Raw genomic sequence first — 24772 nt, 5'->3', positions numbered from 1 at the left:
AATATCAAGTAACCAAATTCTGAACCTCATTCAGAATTATTTTCGATTTTCATATCACATAGCACAATCAGCAGGACGTTTGACTGACATTACATGACACACGCATTAACGTTCGTCTCCGTATTCTACGTGATTCATAGTGTTCCTTCGCTTCTCTGTATCTAGTTTTCTTTCCCCAGTACGTATTCTGACAAGGTAAATTACATCTTGCGAATCCTGCGTTATTATCACCGAGCTATTTCCTGAACGCAAACAGCGTTACTGTTCTCCAAGAAACTGTGTTTATGTCTCAATTATTATGATCTCGGATGAATATTAAAAAAAGCAATTAAACTTCGTAAATGAGGGAAATTAAATACAGGAAAATTTATTAACTTATGGAGGTTGGTTTATTAATTTTACCAAGTACAACGCGACCGATTTAAAAGCAGAGAGGAAGTTAAATGTACACGATACTGCGTGACACATTCCGTTTCAACGGAACTTTAATATCTTCATCAACTGCACTGTGTACATTTTCTAAACTGTCCGAGTTCTATTAAGTTCTCTTAACTGAATTCTCGTACTCGCAGCTGATATGCATTGAATTTAAACTTGGCGAGTGTTTTTCAATATTTTTAATATTATAGTGTGAAATTTAAAAAATTTAAAGAAATTGTAAAGACTTCTAATTTTCCTACCTCAGAATTTTTGATTTCATTCATCTCTCAAACTTAGAATTTTTAATACAAAAAGTGAAAATTTAGAATTGTGGAAATTTCGAACTTCCTAACCTCCAAATCTAACCTCTAAAAATGGCGTACCTCGTAAATTGAATAACCTATAATTTTTCGATTCACAAAGTGATCTAAAAAGTTTATAAGAATCTAACGACTCGCTATAAATTCTTACACTATTTCTCATATAATCCCATGTATATTTCCCCCAGGAACTATTGGCGAATTCGATATTCTTGTAGATAAAATCGCGGGAAAAAAGAGATAAAGTTAAAATATTTCTCGCGTTCTTTCTGTATCTCCATTTCCATTTCAACAAAACCGACAGAATAATCTGAATTTATACGATTGTATTTTCATTTGCTCGTTGTTTACGGGCTATTTTTCAAGTTACATGAGAAATTTAGTAGACGATATCGAGGGAACAGGAAAAATTCTGTTTTCTAATGAATATACATGCCGGCTGTTATTTGAAATTTTTCTAGGGAAGCTTCTATTCTGAATTTTAAATTTCTCTCGAACACGGGTTGCTAACTTTGGAATATTAAATTTTATTACAAAAATCACTGTTTGATGTATCATGAATTAGGTTATTCAGTGCTTTTATATTTATATAATTTAATGTTATTTAAAAAGGACTGATGTTAGGATAAATAATTTTAATCGTTTTTTGAAAACAATTTATTTATTCGAAACCTATAAAAATTTTATGAACTTCATTAATAGTATGTGAATAATTATTAAACAAACTGTGCAATGTAACTAAATAATTCTATAGTAGTGATAATAATAATAAATATAAATAATTTTGTAATGTAAGTAGATAATTATATAAATATGAACAGAATTAAAAATTTAGTTCAAAAAATAATAAGACAAAAATTACATAATATAATAATTATAATAAATAATACTATAGAAGTACTACAGAATAATATAAATAATGCTACACTATAAAATTATAAATAATACTAAATAAATTATAAATAATATTACACTAAAAAATTAAAAATAACACTAAATAAATTATAAATAATACCACCCTAAAAAATTAAAAATAATACTGAATAAATTATAAATAATACTGCATAAGCACTGCACAATAATATAAATAATACTACACTAAAAAATTATAAATAATATTACACTAAAAAATTAAAAATAATACTGAATAAATTATAAATAATACTACACCAAAAAATTACAAATAATACTAAATAAATTATAAATAATACTACACCAAAAAATGACAAATAATATTAAATAAATTATAAATAATACTACCCTAAAAAATTAGAAATAATACCAAATAAATTATAAATAATACTGCAAAATCCTTCACAATACATCACCTTAAAACAACCAACAATTAATTATTTAAAACTCAATAACATTGAAACAAGCAGTACGAGAATATATCGCCCCACTTGTCAAATAATTTATTAAATTGTTACACATCGAGTATTGTGTCGCAAAGCAAAGGTTAATAACAGTTTTTATGACGTTTCATTGTTATAAAACCATAGCTACGGTCACGCACGGTTTTATTTCACCGAGATGGAGTACCACGACTTACCGATGCAACAATGGCGTCCCACGAAGAGTCATATCTTTTATTGCACGCTGTTTAAAAATTTTCATTCCGGCATTAATGACGTTCATGAAAGTTAACTCTCTGTATATCAGACTCTTTTATGTTGTGCGAGAATTGAGCGATTATTGTATGAATTCTTTTTGGTTACTGTTAAATATTTTTTATTTTGAGGAAGACAGGAAGTTGAGGAAGACATTTGAGAAGACATTTAAGCGGTGATATTTTAGGGGGATTTATGTTATAAAATATAGAGAAGTTACATTCTTAAAATGTTAAACAATTAACCAAATGTTGAACGATATAATTTTAATGGAATAAAATTTATTCAATTGAATAATGAAATATTGTTTATAAAAATTTAGTTGGCACACAAAATTGTAAAATTTGTTCTCTATATCAAACACTGTATTTTAAAACGAATTACCTCGCGTTATATTGCCATTTATTATATTGCAACGCATTACATTTCTACACGTTGGATATTAATATAAATTCGACATACACGCGTCATATAGCCTTGCATTAAACTTTCATACGTTTTTCATTACCTCGCGTTATATTGCCATTTGTTATATTGCAACGCATTACATTTCTACACGTTGGATATTAATATAAATTCGACATACATGCGTTATATAGCCTTGCATTAAACTTTCATACGTTTTTAATTACCTCGCGTTATATTGCCATTTATTATATTGCAACGCATTACATTTCTGCACGTTGTATATTAACTTGAATTTGACACCTACGCGTTATATAGCCATTCGTTAGACTTTCATATGTTGTGTTTTACCTCGCATTATATTGCCACATGCTATATTGTCATACATTAAATTTTGACACATTGTACATTACCATTAATTAAATCTGAACGCGTTATATAACCACATGATTGAAAAACTGTATTCTCATAAACAATGAGATTATACATATAATACTGATCATAATCAATCGCTTCAATACAGCATCAATGATTTTTCCTACTCTTTCTCCTCCGATTAAAAGAAGAAAACTAAAGGTGAATATTGAGTGTGTCTTAAACGAGTATACACAGTGAATACATTTCCCGCAGGGTTTTAAAACTCTCATTTAACATTCTCTTTAGAAAAATAATTCGTTAAATTGCACTAAGCTCTGAAATTTTGCATCAAGCTTAAAAAGAACGATAAAGATAATTGTATTTGTGAAATATAACAACTTGTATTCATGGGTGAATTTACGTATTCACAAATTCAAATTTACATTTTCATTCAAGATATTTTTTCGGTTAAAAATACTGTGAGAAAGAATCAGTACTCAAACTAAATGGAGAGTGAAATGAAGTTCATCAGCAAACTTACTGATTTCGTCAACTGTGTTATCTCTGATCCTATCATCAAGGTGTTCCAGATAAAACCAGGCAAATATTTCATTTCTAAAATTGGACCCTGGGAACTGATTTAACATTGAATCCATATTTCAACATTTTTTTATAACCCTGTTAAATTTTGAGATCATCTGTTAACAACTGGTATACAGGATGTTGCATAAAGATTATTCGTCAAATCCAAGAAACTTTATTGTCAGTTAAATTATTGGTAATTGTTAATAAAAATATTTGAGATATCTTGGAACTTAAGTGGAGGAAGTTATATAGGAGATGTTTGAACAAATTTGAAGGAGTTTGGAGAAGTTTGAGCAAATTTAAAGCTTGAGGGTGTTTGAGCAAGTTTGAAGGACTGCTAAAGTTAATTCATCTTTTTGAAAACAATAGAACGCTATGAGTTGCAATGAAGTTCTTGCATCAATTATTAGTAAAATCCAAGAATCCTATTGCCAGTTAAATTCTTACTAATTGTTAATATAAATATTTGAGATATCTTTGAACTTAAGTGGAGAAAGTTGTATAGGAGTTTGGAGATGTTCGAACACATTTGAAGGAGTATGAGCAAATTTGAAGAAGTTTGAAGAAGTTTGAGCAAATTTAAAGCTTGAGGGTGTTTGAGCAAGTTTGAAGGACTGCTGAAGTTAATTCATCTTTTTGAAAACAATAAAACACTATGAGTTGCAATGAAGTTCTTGCATCAATTATTAGTAAAATCCAAGAATCCTATTGCCAGTTAAATTATTACTAATTGTTAATATAAATATTTGAGATATCTTTGAACTTAAGTGGAGAAAGTTGTATAGGAGTTTGGAGATGTTCGAACACATTTGGAAAAGCTTGAAGATGTTTCAGCAAATCTGAAGTTTGCAAAATTCTCAAATTTCTAAATATAAAAATTTGTTGAACTAACTCCCTTTCTATAAAACTCTAAATAACATCCCAGCAGCCCAAAAAATTTCATCGCACATATTTCTACAAAAGCCTCAACCTCGTCCCACCACAATAATTCAATAAACCTCATAATTTTCCACTATAGCTCGGAAACTATTCCTCGTAAAATCTTTTATTTTCCGCATAAACCTAATCAATAACCCGTCCATACAATCCGCTAAAAATTCGAAAACCGAGCCGGTGAAATAACGTATCAAAATTCGATAACTGCGTGAATAAAGTTTTTCCGTTGAAAACTTTCAATGGTTATCGCGAATCGATGAAAGCCCCCGCCGCCTACGTAACTGAAATAAACTAGAATAGCCATGAAGAAAAAACGAGAAATATCCGAATAATAAAGCGATAAACTGTTGCGATTAAAATTCGGCAGCAGCTGGGAGATAAGGCAGTCGGGCGAGCAATATGGCGATGCATCAGAGATCTGCAGTTAGCTTTAAGTCCATTGTTTCGAGGAACACTATGAACAACCTCGATTCCCTTGCCACGTAAAATAATACCTGAGATACAGCTCCTACGTGGCAACCTCGTTATCTGTTCTGCCGATACATCAACCTGTCAATATACTCAAAATATTCTATAGATCTGACGAGATAACGGTTGCGGTTGGTAAAAACCGTTGCAGCGGCTCATTCGAAATTCCTATCAGTTTTGCTATTGTATCGATTTGATGGGTATCGATTTAGTCTTTGATATGTTACACTGGCTTTTTATGGTGTCGAGGCTCGGGTATCACAATGGGGATGTGGAGGGATGTGAATATGTGGGATTTTTGGAAGTTTAGGATTTTGGAAGATTGGGACTTTTGGGGTTTGAAGATGTGAGACAAATTTCGGAATTTTTATTTGTTGGACTATCAGAGTTTATTTATTTGAAGTTTTGAGTTTTTCTGATTTTGGAATTTTCAGTTTGCAAATTTTTCAGCTTCTAATCTTCCGAGTTTCAAATTTTCCAACTTTGTAATGTCGTAACTTCTAATGGCCTAACTTCCTAACGTCCCGACCTCTAATCTCCCAAATTCCATATTTTCCAACTCCCTAATGCCTCGACTTCTAATCTCCCTACTTCCTAATTCCCAAATGTCATATTTTCCAACTTCCAATCTCCCAACCTCCTAATTTCCCAATTTCCAATCTCCCAAAATCCAAATTTTCCAACTCCCTAATGTTGTAATCACTAATGTCCCAAATTCCATATTTTCCGACTCCCTAATGCCTCAACTTCTAATCTCCCTACTTCCTAATTTCCCTACTTCTAATCTCTCAACTTCCAAATTTTCAAAATTCCATATTTTCCAACTCCCTAATGCCCCAACCTCTAATCTCCCAAATTCCATATTTTCCAACTCCCTAATGCCCCAACCTCTAATCTCCCAAATTCCATATTTTCTAACTCCCTAATGCCCCAACCTCTAATCTCCCAAATTCCATATTTTCCAACTCCCTAATGCCCCAACCTCTAATCTCCCAAATTCCATATTTTCCAACTCCCTAATGCCCCAACCTCTAATCTCCCAAATTCCAAATTTTCCAACTCCCTAATATCCCAACCTCTAATCTCCCAAATTCTATATTTTCCAACTCCCTAATGCCCCAACCTCTAAACTCCCAACTTCCAATCTCCCAAATTCCAAATTTTCCAACTCCCTAATATCCCAACCTCTAATCTCCCATATTCCATATTTTTCAACTCCTTAATGCCCCAACCTCTAATCTCCCTACTTCCAAATTTCCCTACTGCTAATCTCCCAACTTCCAAACTCCCAAATTCCATATTTTCCAACCCCCGAATGCCCCAACCTCTAATCTCCCAAATTCCAAATTGTTGAACCCCCCACCTCCCAAATTTCCAAAACCCATCTCCCAAACTTCCACCTCCTCCAACTCCCAAATTTTCCATCACCCAAATCTGTCTATCCCCAATCCTTTCACCCAAAAACGAGATCTCTGTATCTGACTCATTGACGCACTCCGCGTTATCTGCCAGCAATCAACGCCGCGATCAGAGATTGCAATTAAACTACTTGAGGAGATAACAAATGTTAATTATCAATCCCACTGAGTTTGTCAACTAATCAATCAACTTACTGATCATTGAATTAGACGTCGATGAATCTCCCGCGGCGATCGCCTGAATAGACCATGCCGTAATTCATAGATGAAACCCGCTTGATGGCTCCATTAAACAATAAATAAACAACGGAATAGGATAAAAGACTTGGAAGATCGAGTATAAACGTTTTTCATGCACATTTCTTGTTGTCTTGTTAATACAATCAAGTAACCGAATCAAGAAATGAAAAGATTATTCTATGATGTTAACTGCTCTGAAGATTGACGTCAACATTCACCTTGACGGGTAATGATACTGCTACTGATTACGATGTTGGCAGTGGCTTTCCTGAAAGTACCACCCTGAGATCGATCGCTGTCGCTACTGATTACGTGTTATTGTTCTTTGTAAGTTGTAGATACAGGGAGATTAGTTGGTGTACATTATGTAATTGGAGGGAGATTGGGTGGTTATGGAAGGTGGGGACGGTGCAGATGTGGAGATATGGATCTGGGGATTTGGGGATTTAGGGATATTGAAGAGAAATTAGGGATTTGGAGATTTGGGAATTTGGGGATTTGGGATTTGAGGATTTGAGGATTTGGGGATTTGAGGAATTGGGGATTTGAGGAATTGGGAATTTGGGGATTTGGGGATTTTGGGACTTGAGGGTTTGGGAATTTGAAGAATTGGGGATTTGAGGAATTAGGGATTTGGGGATTTTATGATTTGAGAATTTTGGGATTTGAGGAATTTGGGATTTTGGAGGATTTGAGGATTTGAGGATTTAGGGATTTGAGGAATTGGGAATTTGAGGAATTGGGGATTTGAAGAATTGGTGATTTGAGGAATTGGGGATTGGGAATTTGGAGATTTGTGGATTTGGGGGTTTGTGGAATTAGGGAATTGGGAATTTGGAAATAGTGGAATTTGGGAATTTGTGAATTTGGGGGTTTGTGGAATTAGAGAATTGTAGAATTAGGGGATTGGGAATTTGGAGATTTGTGGAATTAGGAGATTTCGGAATTTGGGAATTTGAAGATTTGGACATGGAGAGAGATTTGGGAATGTAAGAATTTGGGGACTTGGAGACTTTGGGATATGGGGATTTGGGGACTTGGAGACTTTGGGATATGGGGATTTGGGGACTTAGGGACTTGGAGACTTTGAAATTTAAAGATTTAGGAATTAAGAGAAATTTTGAATTTAAACACTTGGATCAATGGCAACTTTAGAGTTTGAGAATGTTGGAATTTAGTATTTTGAGATTTGTGGATTTGAAGATTTAGGAGTTGTAGACTTTGAAGCATAGGTGTTTATGGATTTGGCAATATGGGAACGTAGACAATTTGATATTTGGAGATTTAAGTGTTTTGATACTTGAAGATTTTTGGATTTTAGGATTTGGAGATTTAGGGACTTAGTAGCTCTAGTATTAGAGAATGTAAAAATGTGAGGATTTAGGGACTTTGAGACACAAATACTTGCAGGCTTAGGAACTTAAGGGCTCTAGCATTAATGAACATAAAAATGTGAAAATTTAGAAATTTGAAGACATAAATATTTGAATATTTAAGGATTCAGTGTCTTCACAATTTGGGAATGAATTTTGAGGATTCATAGATTTGGGAACATAAGAATTCGAAAATTTAAACTCTATTGAAATTGCCTATCTAAAAATTTGTGGATCAACAAATATCTAAATTTCAACTATTCAATAATTTGATCATTCATAAAAACCTATAAGTTCATTCAAAAACTTAAAACTTTGGTTACATTTATAACTATTTTATGCATAAATAAGAATATTTATAAGCCCCTACTTAATATTAGCAGAGCCACAATTAAATTATCATTGCAATTAATAATTCCTGTGCAGCCGTCTGCAGATAATTCTCCACCTAAATATACATAGTAGATACAAGGACTAAGCAGTGAAACCCCTAGATATACCCCCATGAAAAAACCATTCGAATGAAAAATACGACTGGTGGCTAAAGCAGATAAACTCCGGAATTACATTCTCCCCCGGCAATTATTAAAAGTTCCATAAATTATCCGCGTTTAAATAAATTGCCAACATAGTGGAGTCTGAATTTTTTACGTATGCATCAGAAATAATAGTATTGGGGCTATTAATAAAGTGGGATTACCATTGTAGAAAATTATTCATCGTTCACACGTAATCTTTCAAATCGCTACGATGCGGCTGTGCAGGATATCTGTTATAATCGATAGGCAATTGTCGATTGTGACAATGGCGCGAAGAAAAGAATACAACTTGAGTCATCCGGAGAGATTTACGTCACGTTCCGGGTAATAATACATTTTTTGATGTTTTATATGTATTTAAAATTACATTTACGGCATTCACGTGGCATTACTTCGAAATTTGCGTCATTGAACAATCAAACATACATCTTATCTTCGATAAGGAAACCTTTTAAATCTTATTATATAAAGGGTTACATCCGACACCGGTACTGTAGTCGTTTCGGTCCATAGCGAAAGGAAAGAGGTTTTTTGCAAATTCTCCGCTTCGATAAATGTAAGAACTGATAAGTTATTGTGTCTTTTAATGTCACTTGTACGATAGTTCGCCACGTGTTTTATCACCAGGTGTTTAATTTCGCACTCATGTCATACTTTGTATTTTCACGTGTTGTCACACGTTTTATTCCCACACATTATCGCGATTTAAATTTCCACGTGTTATATTGCTATGAGCAAGATTACTGTGAAGTATTTATTACTACGTGTTACATTGCCACGCGTTATATCGCCATATTACATTTTTACGCATTTTATATTACCATAAATTAGATGTCAACTATTACAGAGCCTTGCATTAAATTTTCATACATTTTTAATTACCTCGCGTTATATTGCCATTTGTTGTATTGCAACGCATTACATTTTTATACGTTGTATATTAATATGAATTCGACACACACGCGTTATATAGCCTTGCATTAAATTTTCATACGTTTTTCATTACCTCGCGTTATATTGCCATTTGTTATACTGCAACGCATTGCATTTCTACACGTTGGATATTAATATGAATTCGACATACACGCGTTATATGGCCTTGCATTAAATTTTTATACGTTTTGCATTACCTTGCGTTATATTGCCATTTGTTGTATTGCAACGCATTACATTTTTATACGTTGTATATTAATATGAATTCGACATACACGCGTTATATAGCCTTGCATTAAACTTTCATACGTTTTTCATTACCTCGCGTTATATTGCCATTTGTTGTATTGCAACGCATTACATTTTTATACGTTGTATATTAATATGAATTCGACATACACGCGTTATATAGCCTTGCATTAAACTTTCATACGTTTTTCATTACCTCGCGTTATATTGCCATTTGTTATACTGCAACGCATTGCATTTCTACACGTTGGATATTAATATGAATTCGACATACACGCGTTATATAGCCTTGCATTAAATTTTTATACGTTTTTCATTACCTCGCGTTATATTGCCATTCGTTGAATTGCAACGCATTACATTTCTACACGTTGTATATTAATATAAATTCGACATACACGCATCATATAGCCTTGCATTAAACTTTCATACGTTTTTAATTACCTCGCGTTATATTGCCATTTGTTATATTGCAACGCATTATTACATTTCTATACGTTGGATATTAATATAAATTCGACATACACGCATCATATAGCATTAAATTTTCATACGTTTTTCATTACCTCGCGTTATATTGCCATTCCCTATATTGTAACGTATTATATTTCTACACGTTGGATATTAATATAAATTCAACATACACGCGTCATATAGCCTTGCATTAAATTTTCATACGTTCTTAATTACCTCGCGTTATATTGCCATTTGTTATATTGCAAAGCATTACATTTCTGCACGTTGTATATTAACTTGAATTCGACACCTACGCGTTATATAGCCATTCATTAGACCTTCATACGTTGTGTTTTACCTCGCGCTATATTGCCACGCGCTATATTGTCATACATTAAATTTTGTCACATTGCATATCACCATTAATTAAACGTGAACGTGTTATATAACCACGTGATTCATTTTCGTACTTCCTGTATGTCTACGTGTTATATTGCCACACTATTAATTTTCTCAACTTGTCATCCAAAAAATTAATTTCACTCTTGTCTATCAAATAACTAAAATTCTTTCGAAATCAACGAAATAAAAAAATTCTCCGAATCTAATAAAGAAATGAAATATTAACAATTTATTTGAATACACGTATATTCGGCGATACAAGGTGATGATTTAACATTGAACACTTGTCCGTGTACCTGAATTAAGCTGACTTTGTGTCTTCACGACGTCCTTGTAAATATCGAGGCGATGTACAAAGCAGCTCGATAAAAGCAAGCCACGATTACTTTTTACTGGCGAGATAAAATAAGGGTCGGTCGGTCGAGACAATCGACCCTGATCGCCATTCGATCGAAAATGAATATTAACATCACACACCATGGACGTACGAGCACACTCACCAACCCTCTTGTTTCTCTATGTTGTAGACTAACAAGATGTCACTTTCGGAGTTCCGTAAAAAGAAGTTACTCTACGTTTTCAATACCTTCTTTGGTAAGTACATATTTTATGTAAACCTTTCCATTCTTCAAAATATATATACTGCATTTTCAAGTCTCACATATTCGCATATGAAATTATTTATTCATTACTTTCGGGATAGAATTAAAAAGGGTAGAAAAATATTCTTTTCTGAACCCCTATTAAGGGATAAACGCAGACAAAAATTGGATGTCCCCATAAAAGTAAATGAACAACAAACAAAGTCAGAAAAATTAGATCATCACACGTGTGCCCTGCCAAATCACATTTAACCCGGGGTTTTTAATCGAGTTTCCAATTCTGAAGGTAAACCGTGTAAAAATAAATCCGCTTATTCTTCGAAATCGTGTTATTCGTAGTTGGCCATCTTTTGACCCACAAAGAACATTTCCAGCCGAACGGTCAGCCTCTCTGTTAACATTCCGGGTAATCCGATTCCGTGCCAATTACTTCGTACCCTCAACGACTCCTAATTGTCCCAAGAACGTTATCTACAGTGTTCACTCGAACGAACATCCTTAGCTATCATTCCCGGACCGATGATACTGCCGAGCTTTCATCGCCAGTTGCCCAGTATTTTTCCCCAGAAACGGAGCCAGTCGCCTGCTAACGAAATAGCAAAACTGATTGCCCTTCTAACGTCCTCTTCGTCGGGCTACAATCTTATTCCACTTGTACATTTCGAGACCTCCGAACAGTGAAATGTAATATGATATCTTAAGTATCTGAATTTTGGGGTATGAATTTTGGGAGAGGCAAGTTTAGGAATTTTTATAGTTTTTGAGGTGATATTCTTAAATTTTTGGGGGATTTAGGAAATTTGATCATTTTTGAGGGTTTAGGTTTGCATAATTTTGAAGACACATTCTAATATTCTCAAATTTCTAAATTGGAAAATTTACTAGTTCCTCAATTTTATAATTTACAAATTTTTCAAAGTATAAATTCACTAATTTCTCAATTTTATAATTTACAAATTTTTCAAAGTATAAATTCACTAGTTTCTAAATTTTATAATTTACAAATTTTTCAAAGTATAAATTCACTAGTTCCTTAATTTTATAATTTACAAATTTTTCAAAGTATAAATTCACTGATTTCTCAGTTTTATAATTTACACATTTTTCAAACTTTAAATTCACAAATTGGTAACTCTTTAAATTCCTACAGCCCCAAATTTCTAACTCTGTAAATCCCTGGAGCCCTAGATTTTCAACTCTCTAAATCTCTGCAGCCCCAAACACTCATCTCTCTAAATCCCCGCAGCCTCAAATTCGTAACTCTCTAAATCCCTGCAGCCCCAAATTCTTAACTCTCTAAATCCCTGCGCCAGATAATTAATTTCTCAATCACCTAAAATCGCAAATTTTGTCCTTCATAATTTAGACAGCCCAAAATTCTTAACTCGTTAAATCCCTGCATCCCCAAACTCTCATCGCTCTAAATCCCTGCAGTCCAAATTCTCATCTCCCTAAATCCCCACAGCCCCAAATTCTCACCTCTCTAAATCCCTATAACCTCAAATTCTCAACCCCCTAAATCCCCACCCCAAATAATTAATTTCCCAATCTCCCAAAGCCCCAAATTCTCTTCTCCAAAATTTTAACAGCCCAAAATTACCTTCTCAAATCTCCTTAACCCTAAATTTTCCGATTCACGAACATTCTATAGTCCTTAAACTAAAACTATAAACCCTTAACTCTCCACCACTCCACATCCCAAATTTACAACATCTAAAACCCAACCTCCAGCCCCAAATTCACAATTTCGATCCCACCGCCCATACCCCGATACCTAAACAAAGACGTCCTGTAACTGACACCTCTTTCGAAAGCACTATCTGCACTCAAACTGCACCCAACTCGTATGAATGATTGCCTGCGCACACAAACAGGCATTATCACGAAGATACACGAGCGCAAAGCCAGGAACGTGTAATTTCATCGCATCCCCCTTTAACCGTCCATTGTTTATCTGTTCTTGTTCACACCATAAATAGGTGTCCGAGGTTGGCTCACTTTTACCCAACCGGTAGCACATAGGTGCCATATAGAGACCGAACAAAACGCCCCCCTGTATAGCCTTGATTTCGTTCTGAGCTTCCAAAAAAATACCCCAGGGACGCGATCGACCATTCTACACACCCCAGGTCGTATTTCATTTCACCGAGACCTTGCCACGATAGCTCTGAAAGCGACGAGTGGAATAAGATGGCTTGGAAGTCGGAAGAATCGGGGAAGAGCGATCAGTCTTGCTATTTCGATAACGGGTATTATGGTTTCTGGGGGAGTGAGAAAGGGAAGTGTATTTGGGGACTTGGGGACTTGGGAGTTGGGGAGTTTGGGTGGTTTAGGTTGAGAGTCTGAAAAGGTGGGAATAGAGATATTTGGAGTTTGTGGAATTTGGGGATTTTGAGGAGTGGATTTGACAAGTTGGGAATTTGACAAGTGGGGGATTTGACGAGTTGGGAATTGACGAGTAGGGGATTTGACTAGTTGGGAATTAACAAGTGGGGCATTTGATAAGTTGGGAATTGACGAGTGGGGGATTTGACGAGTTGGGAATTAACAAGTGGGTCATTTGATAAGTTGGGAATTGACGAGTGGGGGATTTGACGAGTTGGGAATTGACAAGTAGGGAATTTGAGAAGTTGGGAATTGACGAGTAGGGGATTTGACTAGTTAGCAATTGACAAGTAGGGAATTTGAGAAGTTGGGAATTAACAAGTGGGGGATTTGACGAATTGGAAATTAACAAGTGGGGGATTTGACGAGTTGGAAATTGACGAGTAGGGGATTTGAGAAGTTGGGAATTGACGAGTAGGGAATTTGAGAAGCTGGGAATTTACAAGTAGGGGATTTGGCAAGTTGGGAATTAGCAAGTGGGGATTTGATAAGTTAGGAATTAACAAGTATGGTATTTAACAAGTTCCAAAATCTCCAAGTGACCCAATTCATAATCCCAAATTTCTAAAACCTCAAATTCCCAAATTTCCATATTTCCCAAACTCCAAATCCCACATCCCATTACCCATCTCCACATACCAAAACCTACCTACCTAGCCTAACCTCCTTGACTTCCCACCCTTCACTACTGAATCCCTAAAATGTAACCAAAGACCATAACGATCCACGAACAAAACATCCACAATAATTTCCCGACAGCAACAAAGTTGCACATTAAAATTTTATCGAATCAGAAAAAGTTCGAAATGTCCAAATAATTTTATGGACGGTGATAACCGACTAGCAGCGAAAATATTACGCGTAATTAACGAACGAAACTTACGAATAGAGTGGTAGGTGTGAACACGTGTGCATCGAGAACTGCGTTAGCAGAGTATGCTGTGACACGGAGGCTGTTCGTGTGAAGCATGGAGGTCACAGGCGTGTACACGCTTGGTGGCCCTCATTAGCCCCTCACTTTCTTTCCTTCTTTGACCGTCGATCGGCTGCTAAACATATCCCGCAGGGATATGTTCTTCGCCGTCGATACGGTATTTCACCGTGACCCAGAGAATGCCGTGAACGACGTTAGGTAAATCGTGGATCTCCGCTTGTCATTCAGGCTTATAAATGATCGCACGTGTTTCAACCCTGCATTCAATGTAGCAGCTGATCGAATTATCAGCGAAAATTTATTAAAGTTGGTGTCTGGGTTTTTTGTTGCGAAATTATTATGGGCAGATTGGTTTTAGGGGGATAGACAGGTTTAGATATGTTTTTGACTTGTTTAGGAAAAGGTTGTATTATTAGGGTGTGTTGTATGTAGGTACTCGAGAGAGGAATCTTTAAGTCCCTAACTTTCTACTGCTTTAATATACGTAGTAAATTTGCTAACTTTTAATTTTGCTAATTACAAATTTTCCAAGTTCTAATTTTTAATTTCTAAATATCCTAAGTTCTAGTTTTTCAACTTCCTAATTTCCCTACTTCTAATTTTCCAAATTCCAAATTTTCCAACTTCCAATCTTCCAAATTCCAAATTTCCTAACTTCCAATCTTCCAAATTCCAAATTTCCCAACTTCTAATTTCCCAATGTCCTAATTTCCCAAATTCCAAATTTTCCAACTTCCAATCTTCCAAATTCCAAATTTCCTAACTTCCAATCTTCCAAATTCCAAATTTCCCAACTTCTAATTTCCCTACTTCCTAATTTCCCAAATTCCAAATTTTCCAACTTCCTAATGTCCCAACTTCTAATTTCCCGAGTTCCAAATTTTCCAACTTCCAATCTTCCAAATTCCAAATTTCCCAACTTCCAATCTTCCAAATTCCAAATTTCCCAACTTCCAATCTTCCAAATTCCAAATTTCCCAACTTCTAATTTTCCGAGTTCCAAATTTTCCAACTTCCAATCTTCCAAATTCCAAATTTCCCAACTTCCAATCTTCCAAATTCCAAATTTCCCAACTTCTAATCTTCCAAATTCCAAATTTCCCAACTTCTAATTTTCCGAGTCCCAAATTTTCCAACTTCCAATCTTCCAAATTCCAAATTTCCCAACTTCTAATTTCCCAAATTCCAAATTTTCCAATTTCCAATCTTCCAAATTCCAAATTTCCCAACTTCCAATCTTCCAAATTCCAAATTTCCCAACTTCCAATTTCCCAAATTCCAAATTTCCCAGCTTCTAATTTCCCGAGTTTCAAATTTTCCAACTTCTAATCTCCCAAATTCCAAATTTTCCAAGTTTCCATCTTCCAAACTCCAAATTTCCTATCTTCCTAATATCCAAATTTGTAAGTCCATACTTCTCAGGTTCTCAAAGTACATATCAAAGTTTCTAAGTCACCAAATTTCCAGTTTTCACATATTCTAATCTCTACTAAATGTCTCAACTTACATATCCTAATTTCTACATCCCTAAATTTCTGAATCTTCAACCTACATATCATAATCTCTATATCTTCAAATTCCTAGACCCTCAACCTTCATATCCACATTCTTAAGTCTCCACATTCCTAAAGCCTCAACCTGCATAACCAAATCTCTATGTCTCCAAGTTGCTAAACCCTCAACCTTCATATCCACATTCCTAAATCCCCAAATTGCTAGAGCCTCAACCTACATATCCAAATCTCTACATCCCTTAATTCCTAGATCTCTTAATTCCTTCTCAATCTACATACCCACATTCTAAGTCCCTAAACCACCAATCCTATAAATCTTGATATTTCCAATTTTCCAAATGTCCATATCACCTAATCCCTAAACTCGCACATTCCACTCTTCAAATTCTTACCTCAAACCTTAAAAACCCCCTAAAAATCAACCAAACCTTCTCTGACGCACAAAGAGCGTCAGCCCTACAAAATCCATATCCGTCCTCGACCATACTTCACCGCAAATTACCCTCGACAGAAATATGACAGTCACCAAGTCCATTTACCGTCGTCACCAAGTCCATTTATCGAAAAAGATCTGAACGGGTTAACAGTTCCAGAGGTGTTAAATGGGTTAGCGTATAATTCGACTCCACTGTCTGCGTTCATTGTGCGGATTACAATTAATAAACAGGAAGTCCGGGAATCCCGGAGGGTCGACACCTGAAAGGAGTAGAAAAGTCTTCGCAAAGCGAGCTAGGAAAATTGGGTCGACTCGCGAAAATTAATGACATCCGATTCAGACGACGACGACGACCTTGTCGCGAAGGATGAATGGCACGATCGACGAGAGGCCGTCTTTTCGGAAACGGGGGGTCCGTGTGAAATCTTGCGCACATTCTGGATACAAGCCAAAATTCCATCCCTCTGGTGGACACTCACGCCCATATTTCATTACATCGATTCCTTGTCACGTGTTTTGCCTACGTGATCGAGCCCCTTTTCGAAGCCTCACCCGAACCTTGGACATCGAGGGTTTTGTTTCGATCATCCACGCGTGCTTCCGATAAGCTGACGAGGCTAACCCGAAAACCGACATTAATGTTAACGCTGTGAACTTAATGCGATGATGCCGGTGACAACGTCTTGACGTAATGTTGGAGGTAGTACAATTTAGCTCGGGTCTTTGGTTGGAAACCGGCCAAACTGGCGTATATTTCTTTCGCGGATACTGTTTGCTGGTAGCAGGGAAAGCTTTGCGAGTTTTCTTTTGGATAATGCAAGATGGATGTGCTGGTAGATTAGTGTTTTGATTTAAGGATGTTAGAGGGGTGATTGGGAAGATGTGGGGTGCATTTGAGGGACATTTGGGAGATTTTCTGGGGAAGGAATTTTGGAATTTTCAAGTTTGCAATTAGATGAATTTCCAAATTCCACTATTTCCAAATTCTCAATTCCCTTATTCCACAAATCCCTAAATCCACAAATCTCTAAATTCCCAACCCTCTAATTCCACAATTCCCTAATTCCACAAATCCCCAAATCCACAAATTCCCAAATTCCCATTTCCCTAATTCCACAAATCCACAAATCCACAAATCCACAAATCTCCAAATTCCCAATCCACATATTCCACAAACCCCCAAATCCATAAATTCCCAAATTCCCATTTCCCTAATTCCACAAATCCCCAAATCCACAAATCTCCAAATTCCCAATCCACTAATTCCACAAACCCCCAAATCCACAAATTTCCAAATTCCACTATTTCCAAATTCCCAATTTCCTAATTCCATAAATTTCCAAATTCCCAATCCCCTAATTCCACAAACCCCCAAATCCACAAATTTCCAAATTCCACTATTTCCAAATTCCACTATTTCCAAATTCCCAATTCCCTAATTCCACAAATCCCCGAATCCCCAAATCTCCAAATTCCCAATCCCCTAATTCCACAAATCCCCAAATCCACAAATTCCCAAATTCCACTATTTCCAAATTCCCAATTTCCTAATTCCACAAATTTCCAAATTCCCAATTTTCTAATTCCACAAATTTCCAAATTCCAAATCCCCTAATTCCACAAATCCACCAAACCCCCAAATTTCCAAATTCCACAATTCCCTAATTCCACAAATCCGTAACTCCACAAATTCTCAAATTCCCAAATTTCCAAATCCAAATATCTCCAAATCCACAAATTCCCAAAATCTCCTTAAACCCACAATTCCCCAAATTCCCAAAATTTCAAATTTCCAAGCCCTCAATTTTCCAAATCCCCAAATTCCCAAATTCTCAACTTTTCCCCAAATCACCAAAAGTTCCAAATAACCCAAACTGTAAAACTGACATTCGACACACATTTATCAACCGAACCAACAACAATCAACTACTCTACGTCTAAATATTAATTCACTTTTTCCACGCTTTCAGATGTCAATCAAAGTGGCACGATCGATAGGAAGGATTTCGACCTTGCCATACAAGTAAGCACACGTATACAACGCCATTTTCTTTATTACTCAACAGAATTCATTCCATTTCAAAGATATACAAATGAAAAATAACGACTAAAATTATCAAAGAATTTTCACAGTGAATTGTTTTGTATTAAATACGGTATTTCATGAATTTGGATAATTTTATAATGATCTCTGGTTTTTGTTATAGCGGATCAATGAAAACAGGGGATGGGCTGCTGACAACCCCAAAGCTCAAAGCATAAGGGAGAATTTGCTGAAAATGTGGGATGGTTTGAGGCAAAGAGCTGATACGGATCAAGATGGTCAGGTAAAAAATTATTAAAATTATTATACTTGTGAAATTATTAAAATTATTATGCTTGTGAAATTATTAAAATTATTATTTCGTGAGTGGAAGCTTGTGAAGTTTATGCAAATACTATGCAGGGAATTAATTTAACAGTTTGGGTTAAACTTGTTTCTCTAAATATTTGTTTTGCATATTCGTGGGTTGAATCCTTAGAACTAAATAGACGCTTTCTAATAACAAAATTATCGTAACAGAATAATTATATTTCTCTCTGTTATATTATATACAGAATTATCAAAGAAAAATATGTAAATATAGTTTCATGTATATATGTATATATAATTAATACATAATTTTTATAATTTTTTGCTGTGAATTTACGATTGATAAGAGAAGTTACTGTTCACTGCAGTTCAACTCGATTCATATGGTTTAATAAGCTTAATACATTTCGAATTTAATAGCTTAATAATTCTCAGTTATTTTAAGCCCAGCTCAGAATTTTACGTTTCAAAACTTTTATATACGTGTGAAAAACTTTAATATTCGGTATAATTGGACTGATCGAAAAGTTCAGTTAATACCAGCAGAATACAAATTTTATTCCTTCTGCATTTGTGAATAAGTACAGAGTTACGATTCTAACACTAGCCTAATATTCTCAGTAACTATAACTAACCTTGCATACCTATAATTTGCCTTTGTACCTATAATTCTATAATTCAACGTAAAACATAACCTAAAAATCCGCATACTGAAATGGCAGACCAATTTTTCTTCCAACACAAAATGTCCGCCAACGTGTAAATTTCAGATTACTCGTAAAATTTGTAGAAATACAATCGTTTATACTTCAACAAACAGAACTGTTCTCAAGCACCATCACTTCTTTCGTTTCTATTCCCGAAGCCCGAAAATACGATCAAACGGTATTTTTGTTCAGGAATTTTATTTTCTGCTTATATTTTTCAGGTTAGTCGAGATGAATGGTTTTCACTGTGGGAAGAATACGCGAAAAATCCATCGAACCCATCCGAATGGCAACAAACATACATGACTTTAACGTTCCAGTTGTTCGATGCATCTGGTAAGCTTATTATCCTACCAATTTCTTGGAACAATGGAAAATTTTCGTTGTTCATATGCACTTATATTTTTATTTTTGTGGACAAAATTGGGGAAGTGTTTTGGGTAAAATATTTGAGACGATTAGGGGTTATTTGTTAGGGATTAAATTTTGGGTTTTTGTTGATAATTTAATGTGATTGATGGTGGTGAAAATATTTAACTTTCGGTTTCTAAATTTTGAGAATTTTTGTTAATAATTTAATATGGACAGTGGCAGTGAAAATATTCACCTTTGGTTTCTAAATTTTGAGAATTTTTGTTAATAATTTAATACAATCAATGGCAGTGAAAATATTCACCCTTGGTTTTCTAAATTTGTCAAGGGTTAATGTCCAGATTTTTATTTATATAAAAATGATGAGAGACATGAAATAACAGGAATAAATGATAAAAAAAAATATAAAAAAATTAATAAATTCATTGAGAAATACTAAAAATTGCAAAGAACCTGTTTCTAGCAAAATTTCTTTATATTTAGTGGTACATTTTAAATTTGAGCAAAGATCACCATATTTAAATTTTAATTATAACTCACCCCTATGGTGCATTTGTAAAAAAAATCTTTTATTATTTCATAATAATAGAACGCCTGATACCCCCATACATAGCTGTTTCAAATATAAACAACCTAATTCCTCAATTTTTATACATACGTTAAACTTCGACATACTGTGGTTACATCGGAAAATAGATAACCGCCTTAAAACTTTAAACAACATTACATTTCTCTTCTGAAGCACACCTTTTTATTAAAATCTGTATTAAAATTATTGCTGGAATTCTCATTTAATCCCACGATCTTAATTAATTTCTTACATAACACAGTAAATTGTTTGAAATTAAAAGTAACCCTTTAACTGCAAAATAAAAACGAAACCTAAATATTGTTACTATTTAATCTAACATACAATTGAATGTAAATAATGAATTGACTGCAAATAATGAAAATAGCAGTAAACTGAATATCGGTGTTCAGTTTATAATTAAAATAACTAAATATTTACCAATCGCAGTTAAATTTGATTACAAAAGTCAAAGGGTTATTTTTAATAAACAAAAGTAAAAAAGTAAATGAAACAGTAAAAGAGTATCGTTGATACAGGTGACAAATCGATCGACGAGAACGAGTTCTGCAACGTGTGCAGATATCACGGGGTAGCGGAGGCCGAGGCCAGGGATGCGTTCAAAAAACTAGGGGTGGTAAGCGTAAATCATAATGAAGAGAACACGGTCTCTCACGCGGCGAAGTACTAATTCCATCAAACTGTTCCTCTTCTGTAGGGTCAGGAAATAAACTGGGATAAATTCAGCAACCTCTGGAAGCAATATTTCTCCTCGGACGAGCCGACCGCAGCCGGAAACTTTATTTTCGGGAAAACTTCCTTTTAACTCGTATTATTTTTTCCCCGAGCGAACGAAATTCAGAGACGTGTTATGCACCTCCTTGCGTCGCTTCTCAGTTTTTTAATCGACAAACATTATGTTTTTGTTCGACAACGAAACGAAACGGCAAATACTATTGATTTATCGAGAATTATTTCGCACCGGAAGTCTCTTCCTAACCTCTCGGCGTTGTAAATAATCGTCCTCGTGTACGGGACGATACAGCACGACAAATAATATCGTTTGGACAAAATGGCGGCGATTATATCTCATTGTATGTTTGTATCTGTAGAGTATTTAAATGTAAGAAAACAGAGAACTATTAATGATCGTGCAAGTCTTGTTCGTCCAGTGTCGTTGTGCTTCTCGAACGGGATGGTTCGATCTTAACAAATAAATATCTCCCTCCATTATCGAGCAAACGATATTTGCAAAGTTTAAGTGTAGCTTCAATGTTTTCGTGTGACATTGGAAAGTGTTGAAAAATGGAAAATTATTAAAAAAAAAAAGAGAGAGAAGTTCGTGTTGGAAAATTAGAAGAGTACAGAGGTTTTAAATGTTGGCTTAATTATCGTGTAAGAAGCAGAAATGAAATCGTTATATTTTAAAAGCGTCAATATCGTGTATGTGTCTTGTATAGACATTGCTGTTAAGCTCATGGGGAAATGTATCGAGAGGTTTCTAGGAAATTTTCAAAATTTATTTGCAGATTGTTTAGATTACATTTGTCAGCTTTACGCTTGCAGATTTTTTATTTCCTCATGTACAGTTGCGAAAATTATTTTGAAATAAACTCTTGGATCTCTGGACTATTTTACAAATTTGTTTATGAATTACTGAACCAATGTTCTAATTGATCAAATTTTTGAATATATAGATTCAAAAATTTACAAATATCCAAATTCACGAATTCCTAAATCCACAAATTTCTAGACCTATAGATCCTCAAATCCATAAATTCTCTATTCCCTAATTCCCTAAATTCCCAAATCCCCAACTCCATAAATTCCCAACTCCTTAATTCCCCAAATTCCAATCCCCAACTCCATAAATCCCCTACTCCCTAATTCCCCAAAATTCCAAATCCCCAACTCCCTAATTCTCCAACTCCATAAATCCCCAACTCCCTAATTCTCCAACTTCATAAATCCCCAACTCCCTAATTCCCCAAATTTCAATCCCCAACTCCATAAATCCCCTACTCCCTAATTCCCCAAATTTCCAAATCCCTAGCTCCCTAATTTCCCTACTCCTTAATTTCCCAACTCCATAAATTCCCAACTCCATAAATCCCCAACTCCCTAATTTCCCAAATTCCAATTCCCAACTCCCTAATTTCCCTACTCCCTAATTCCCCAACTCCATAAATTCCCAACTCCTTAATTCTCCAAATTCCACTTCCCAACTTCATAAATCCCCAACTCCATAATTCCCCAAATACCTAAATTTTCAACTCAACTAAAAACCTTCCTAAATTTCTATGAAACCAAAAATTCGATATATCTCCTCATGAGAAGAGGATACGTATATCTTACAGAAATATATAAATATGCAAACGAATATATATACTATATTTGACAGAGTTATCGATTATAAAAAGATTTTTAATCGATGTTGAAGAATTAAACAGTTGATAAATTTTGAAAAACTTACCAGATTCTTTTAAAACAAACATAGAAATATTTTAACCTTGCTTCGTTGATTTTGCTTGCCACATAACTTCGTTTATTATAACAAATTAACGATTACAATCGTTAACAAAATATTAACTATTTTGTTGATTTGAAGTTTTGGAAAAATATTTCAGAAAACTGTCTCATCGAGGTGTCGAACAATAACGTTCCATGATTTAACATAGTATGTAACTGAATGTACAACAAAATGAAAAATATCTACATGGAAATTAAAACGAGGTCCTGTACGAACACGTCAAGATACAATGAACTATGTTAAACCTTGTTAAACTTTGTTGTTAAAATATTTTTCTTACGATATCTAAATGATTGTAGAGGTAATACTTGAGGCATTATTTTGCAAGTTTACGCAGGATGCTTTATAATTGATGGTATAAACAGAGTCATAATCAAACTTTCAGTCGTTATTAAATTATATACACATCTACAGTTAATTACTGAAAATTTCAGTAATTTTTGATTACTGAAAATGACTTTTAGTAATTTTTAATTACTGAAATTTTTGAAGAATATTGCAAAATTAATTATTATATTATTTCAATAACTATGTACTTTATAATGTTTACATAAATTATTTATCGCATTACAATAATCAAATTTTGCTTATTTTCCAAAAATTGCTGTGCTATCGAAAGATTCGATTTTTCTTGAAATATCAAACGCGATGAACATTCGAATCAATGTTCAGTCATTTTGAATGAATCTTCAGCCATTTTGAATTAATGTTCGGCCATTTTGAATAAATGTTCGGCCATTTTGAATCAATGTTTTCAAGTGCGTAAGCACTAAAAACTTATTTAAATTACTGTTTTGGTTAGAAAAAAAACAAACGTTATCCCACGTGGAAAAAGATTCCTCAAGGAATTACTCTTTCCTGTTGTACCATTAATTACTATGCGTATCTCGTACATATCACTACACAAGTATACAGTAAAATTGTATTTAATTATCATATCAAAAATATATTCGACAGAGGCTACAGATGAATTTATAATCAATGCACTACGAAAAAAATGATCGAACAAAAACTTTATCAAGTTACGAGAGTGGCAGCTCAATTTGTAATAACTTTCGAACACATCAATTTTACCATCGAGGGCACGGATCATTGTAAAATGTTTCGGCGTTCGTTTTTACTGTCAATCACTGCCCGAGAAAATGTTTATGGGAAGCCGAGTCAGATACAACTTTAGTGATGGTTCATAGATCTAGAAAATTATTAAAAAACCTTCTAATATCAGAAAATTAAATGAGGATGAAATAATTAGAGTTAAATTAAGTTCGAATATCATTGGAGACCCGGCTTCATGAGGGTCGAAAAGCGACTTGTACGATGATAAATTTCGACTGGAAATCGGAAAATAAACAAAAGAAATTTCGGGAACGAGGAATGTTCGATCGCGAATTTTAATTGGAGAACCGTGCCCCCAAGCGATAATTGCTGTCTCTCGAATTCGATATACGATTAATATGTTAATGGTGTTACTGACTGTTTTTGTGAAACGTGCCGATAAGCACAAGCGAAGCTATGTAAAAAATCAAATGCACGTTACTCTTGAAATAAAGTGTCTATGGACTTCAATTTTATTGTTATTTATTTCGCACCTTCGATATTTCGTATAATTTGTACACTGTCATGTTCTTTGTTTTAACCAAGATGGAGGCTAACATTCAGA

General features: G+C 34.5%; 1 protein-coding gene and 1 long non-coding RNA gene across 3 annotated transcripts in view; one reads left to right on the top strand and one right to left on the bottom strand.

Annotated features, from left to right (window-relative positions):
- Window positions 1-24678, top strand: part of Scp2 (Sarcoplasmic calcium-binding protein 2) — an 88359-nt gene extending 63681 nt beyond the window's left edge. Inside the window, exons 1-7 of one of the 2 annotated variants that reach the window (XM_012286149.2) lie at window positions 9159-9227; window positions 11239-11305; window positions 18553-18605; window positions 18790-18909; window positions 19864-19978; window positions 21122-21219; window positions 21301-24678. In XM_012286149.2, the coding sequence (XP_012141539.2) occupies window positions 11248-11305; window positions 18553-18605; window positions 18790-18909; window positions 19864-19978; window positions 21122-21219; window positions 21301-21408 (552 nt within the window). In that variant the 5' untranslated portion in view covers window positions 9159-9227; window positions 11239-11247 and the 3' untranslated portion in view covers window positions 21409-24678. Of the gene's footprint in view, window positions 1-9158; window positions 9228-11238; window positions 11306-18552; window positions 18606-18789; window positions 18910-19863; window positions 19979-21121; window positions 21220-21300 lie in introns of those variants that run through there. The other variant, XM_003703505.3, reaches the window with a different exon arrangement.
- LOC105662574 (uncharacterized) overlaps window positions 1-24772 on the bottom strand; it is a 99173-nt gene that overhangs the window by 74222 nt on the left and 179 nt on the right. The gene's annotated exons all lie outside the window — the stretch shown is intronic.

This window comes from Megachile rotundata, chromosome 15 (genome assembly GCF_050947335.1).
Source record: "Megachile rotundata isolate GNS110a chromosome 15, iyMegRotu1, whole genome shotgun sequence".
NCBI lineage: Eukaryota > Metazoa > Arthropoda > Insecta > Hymenoptera > Megachilidae > Megachile > Megachile rotundata.
This window is presented reverse-complemented; position numbering and strand designations above follow the sequence as displayed.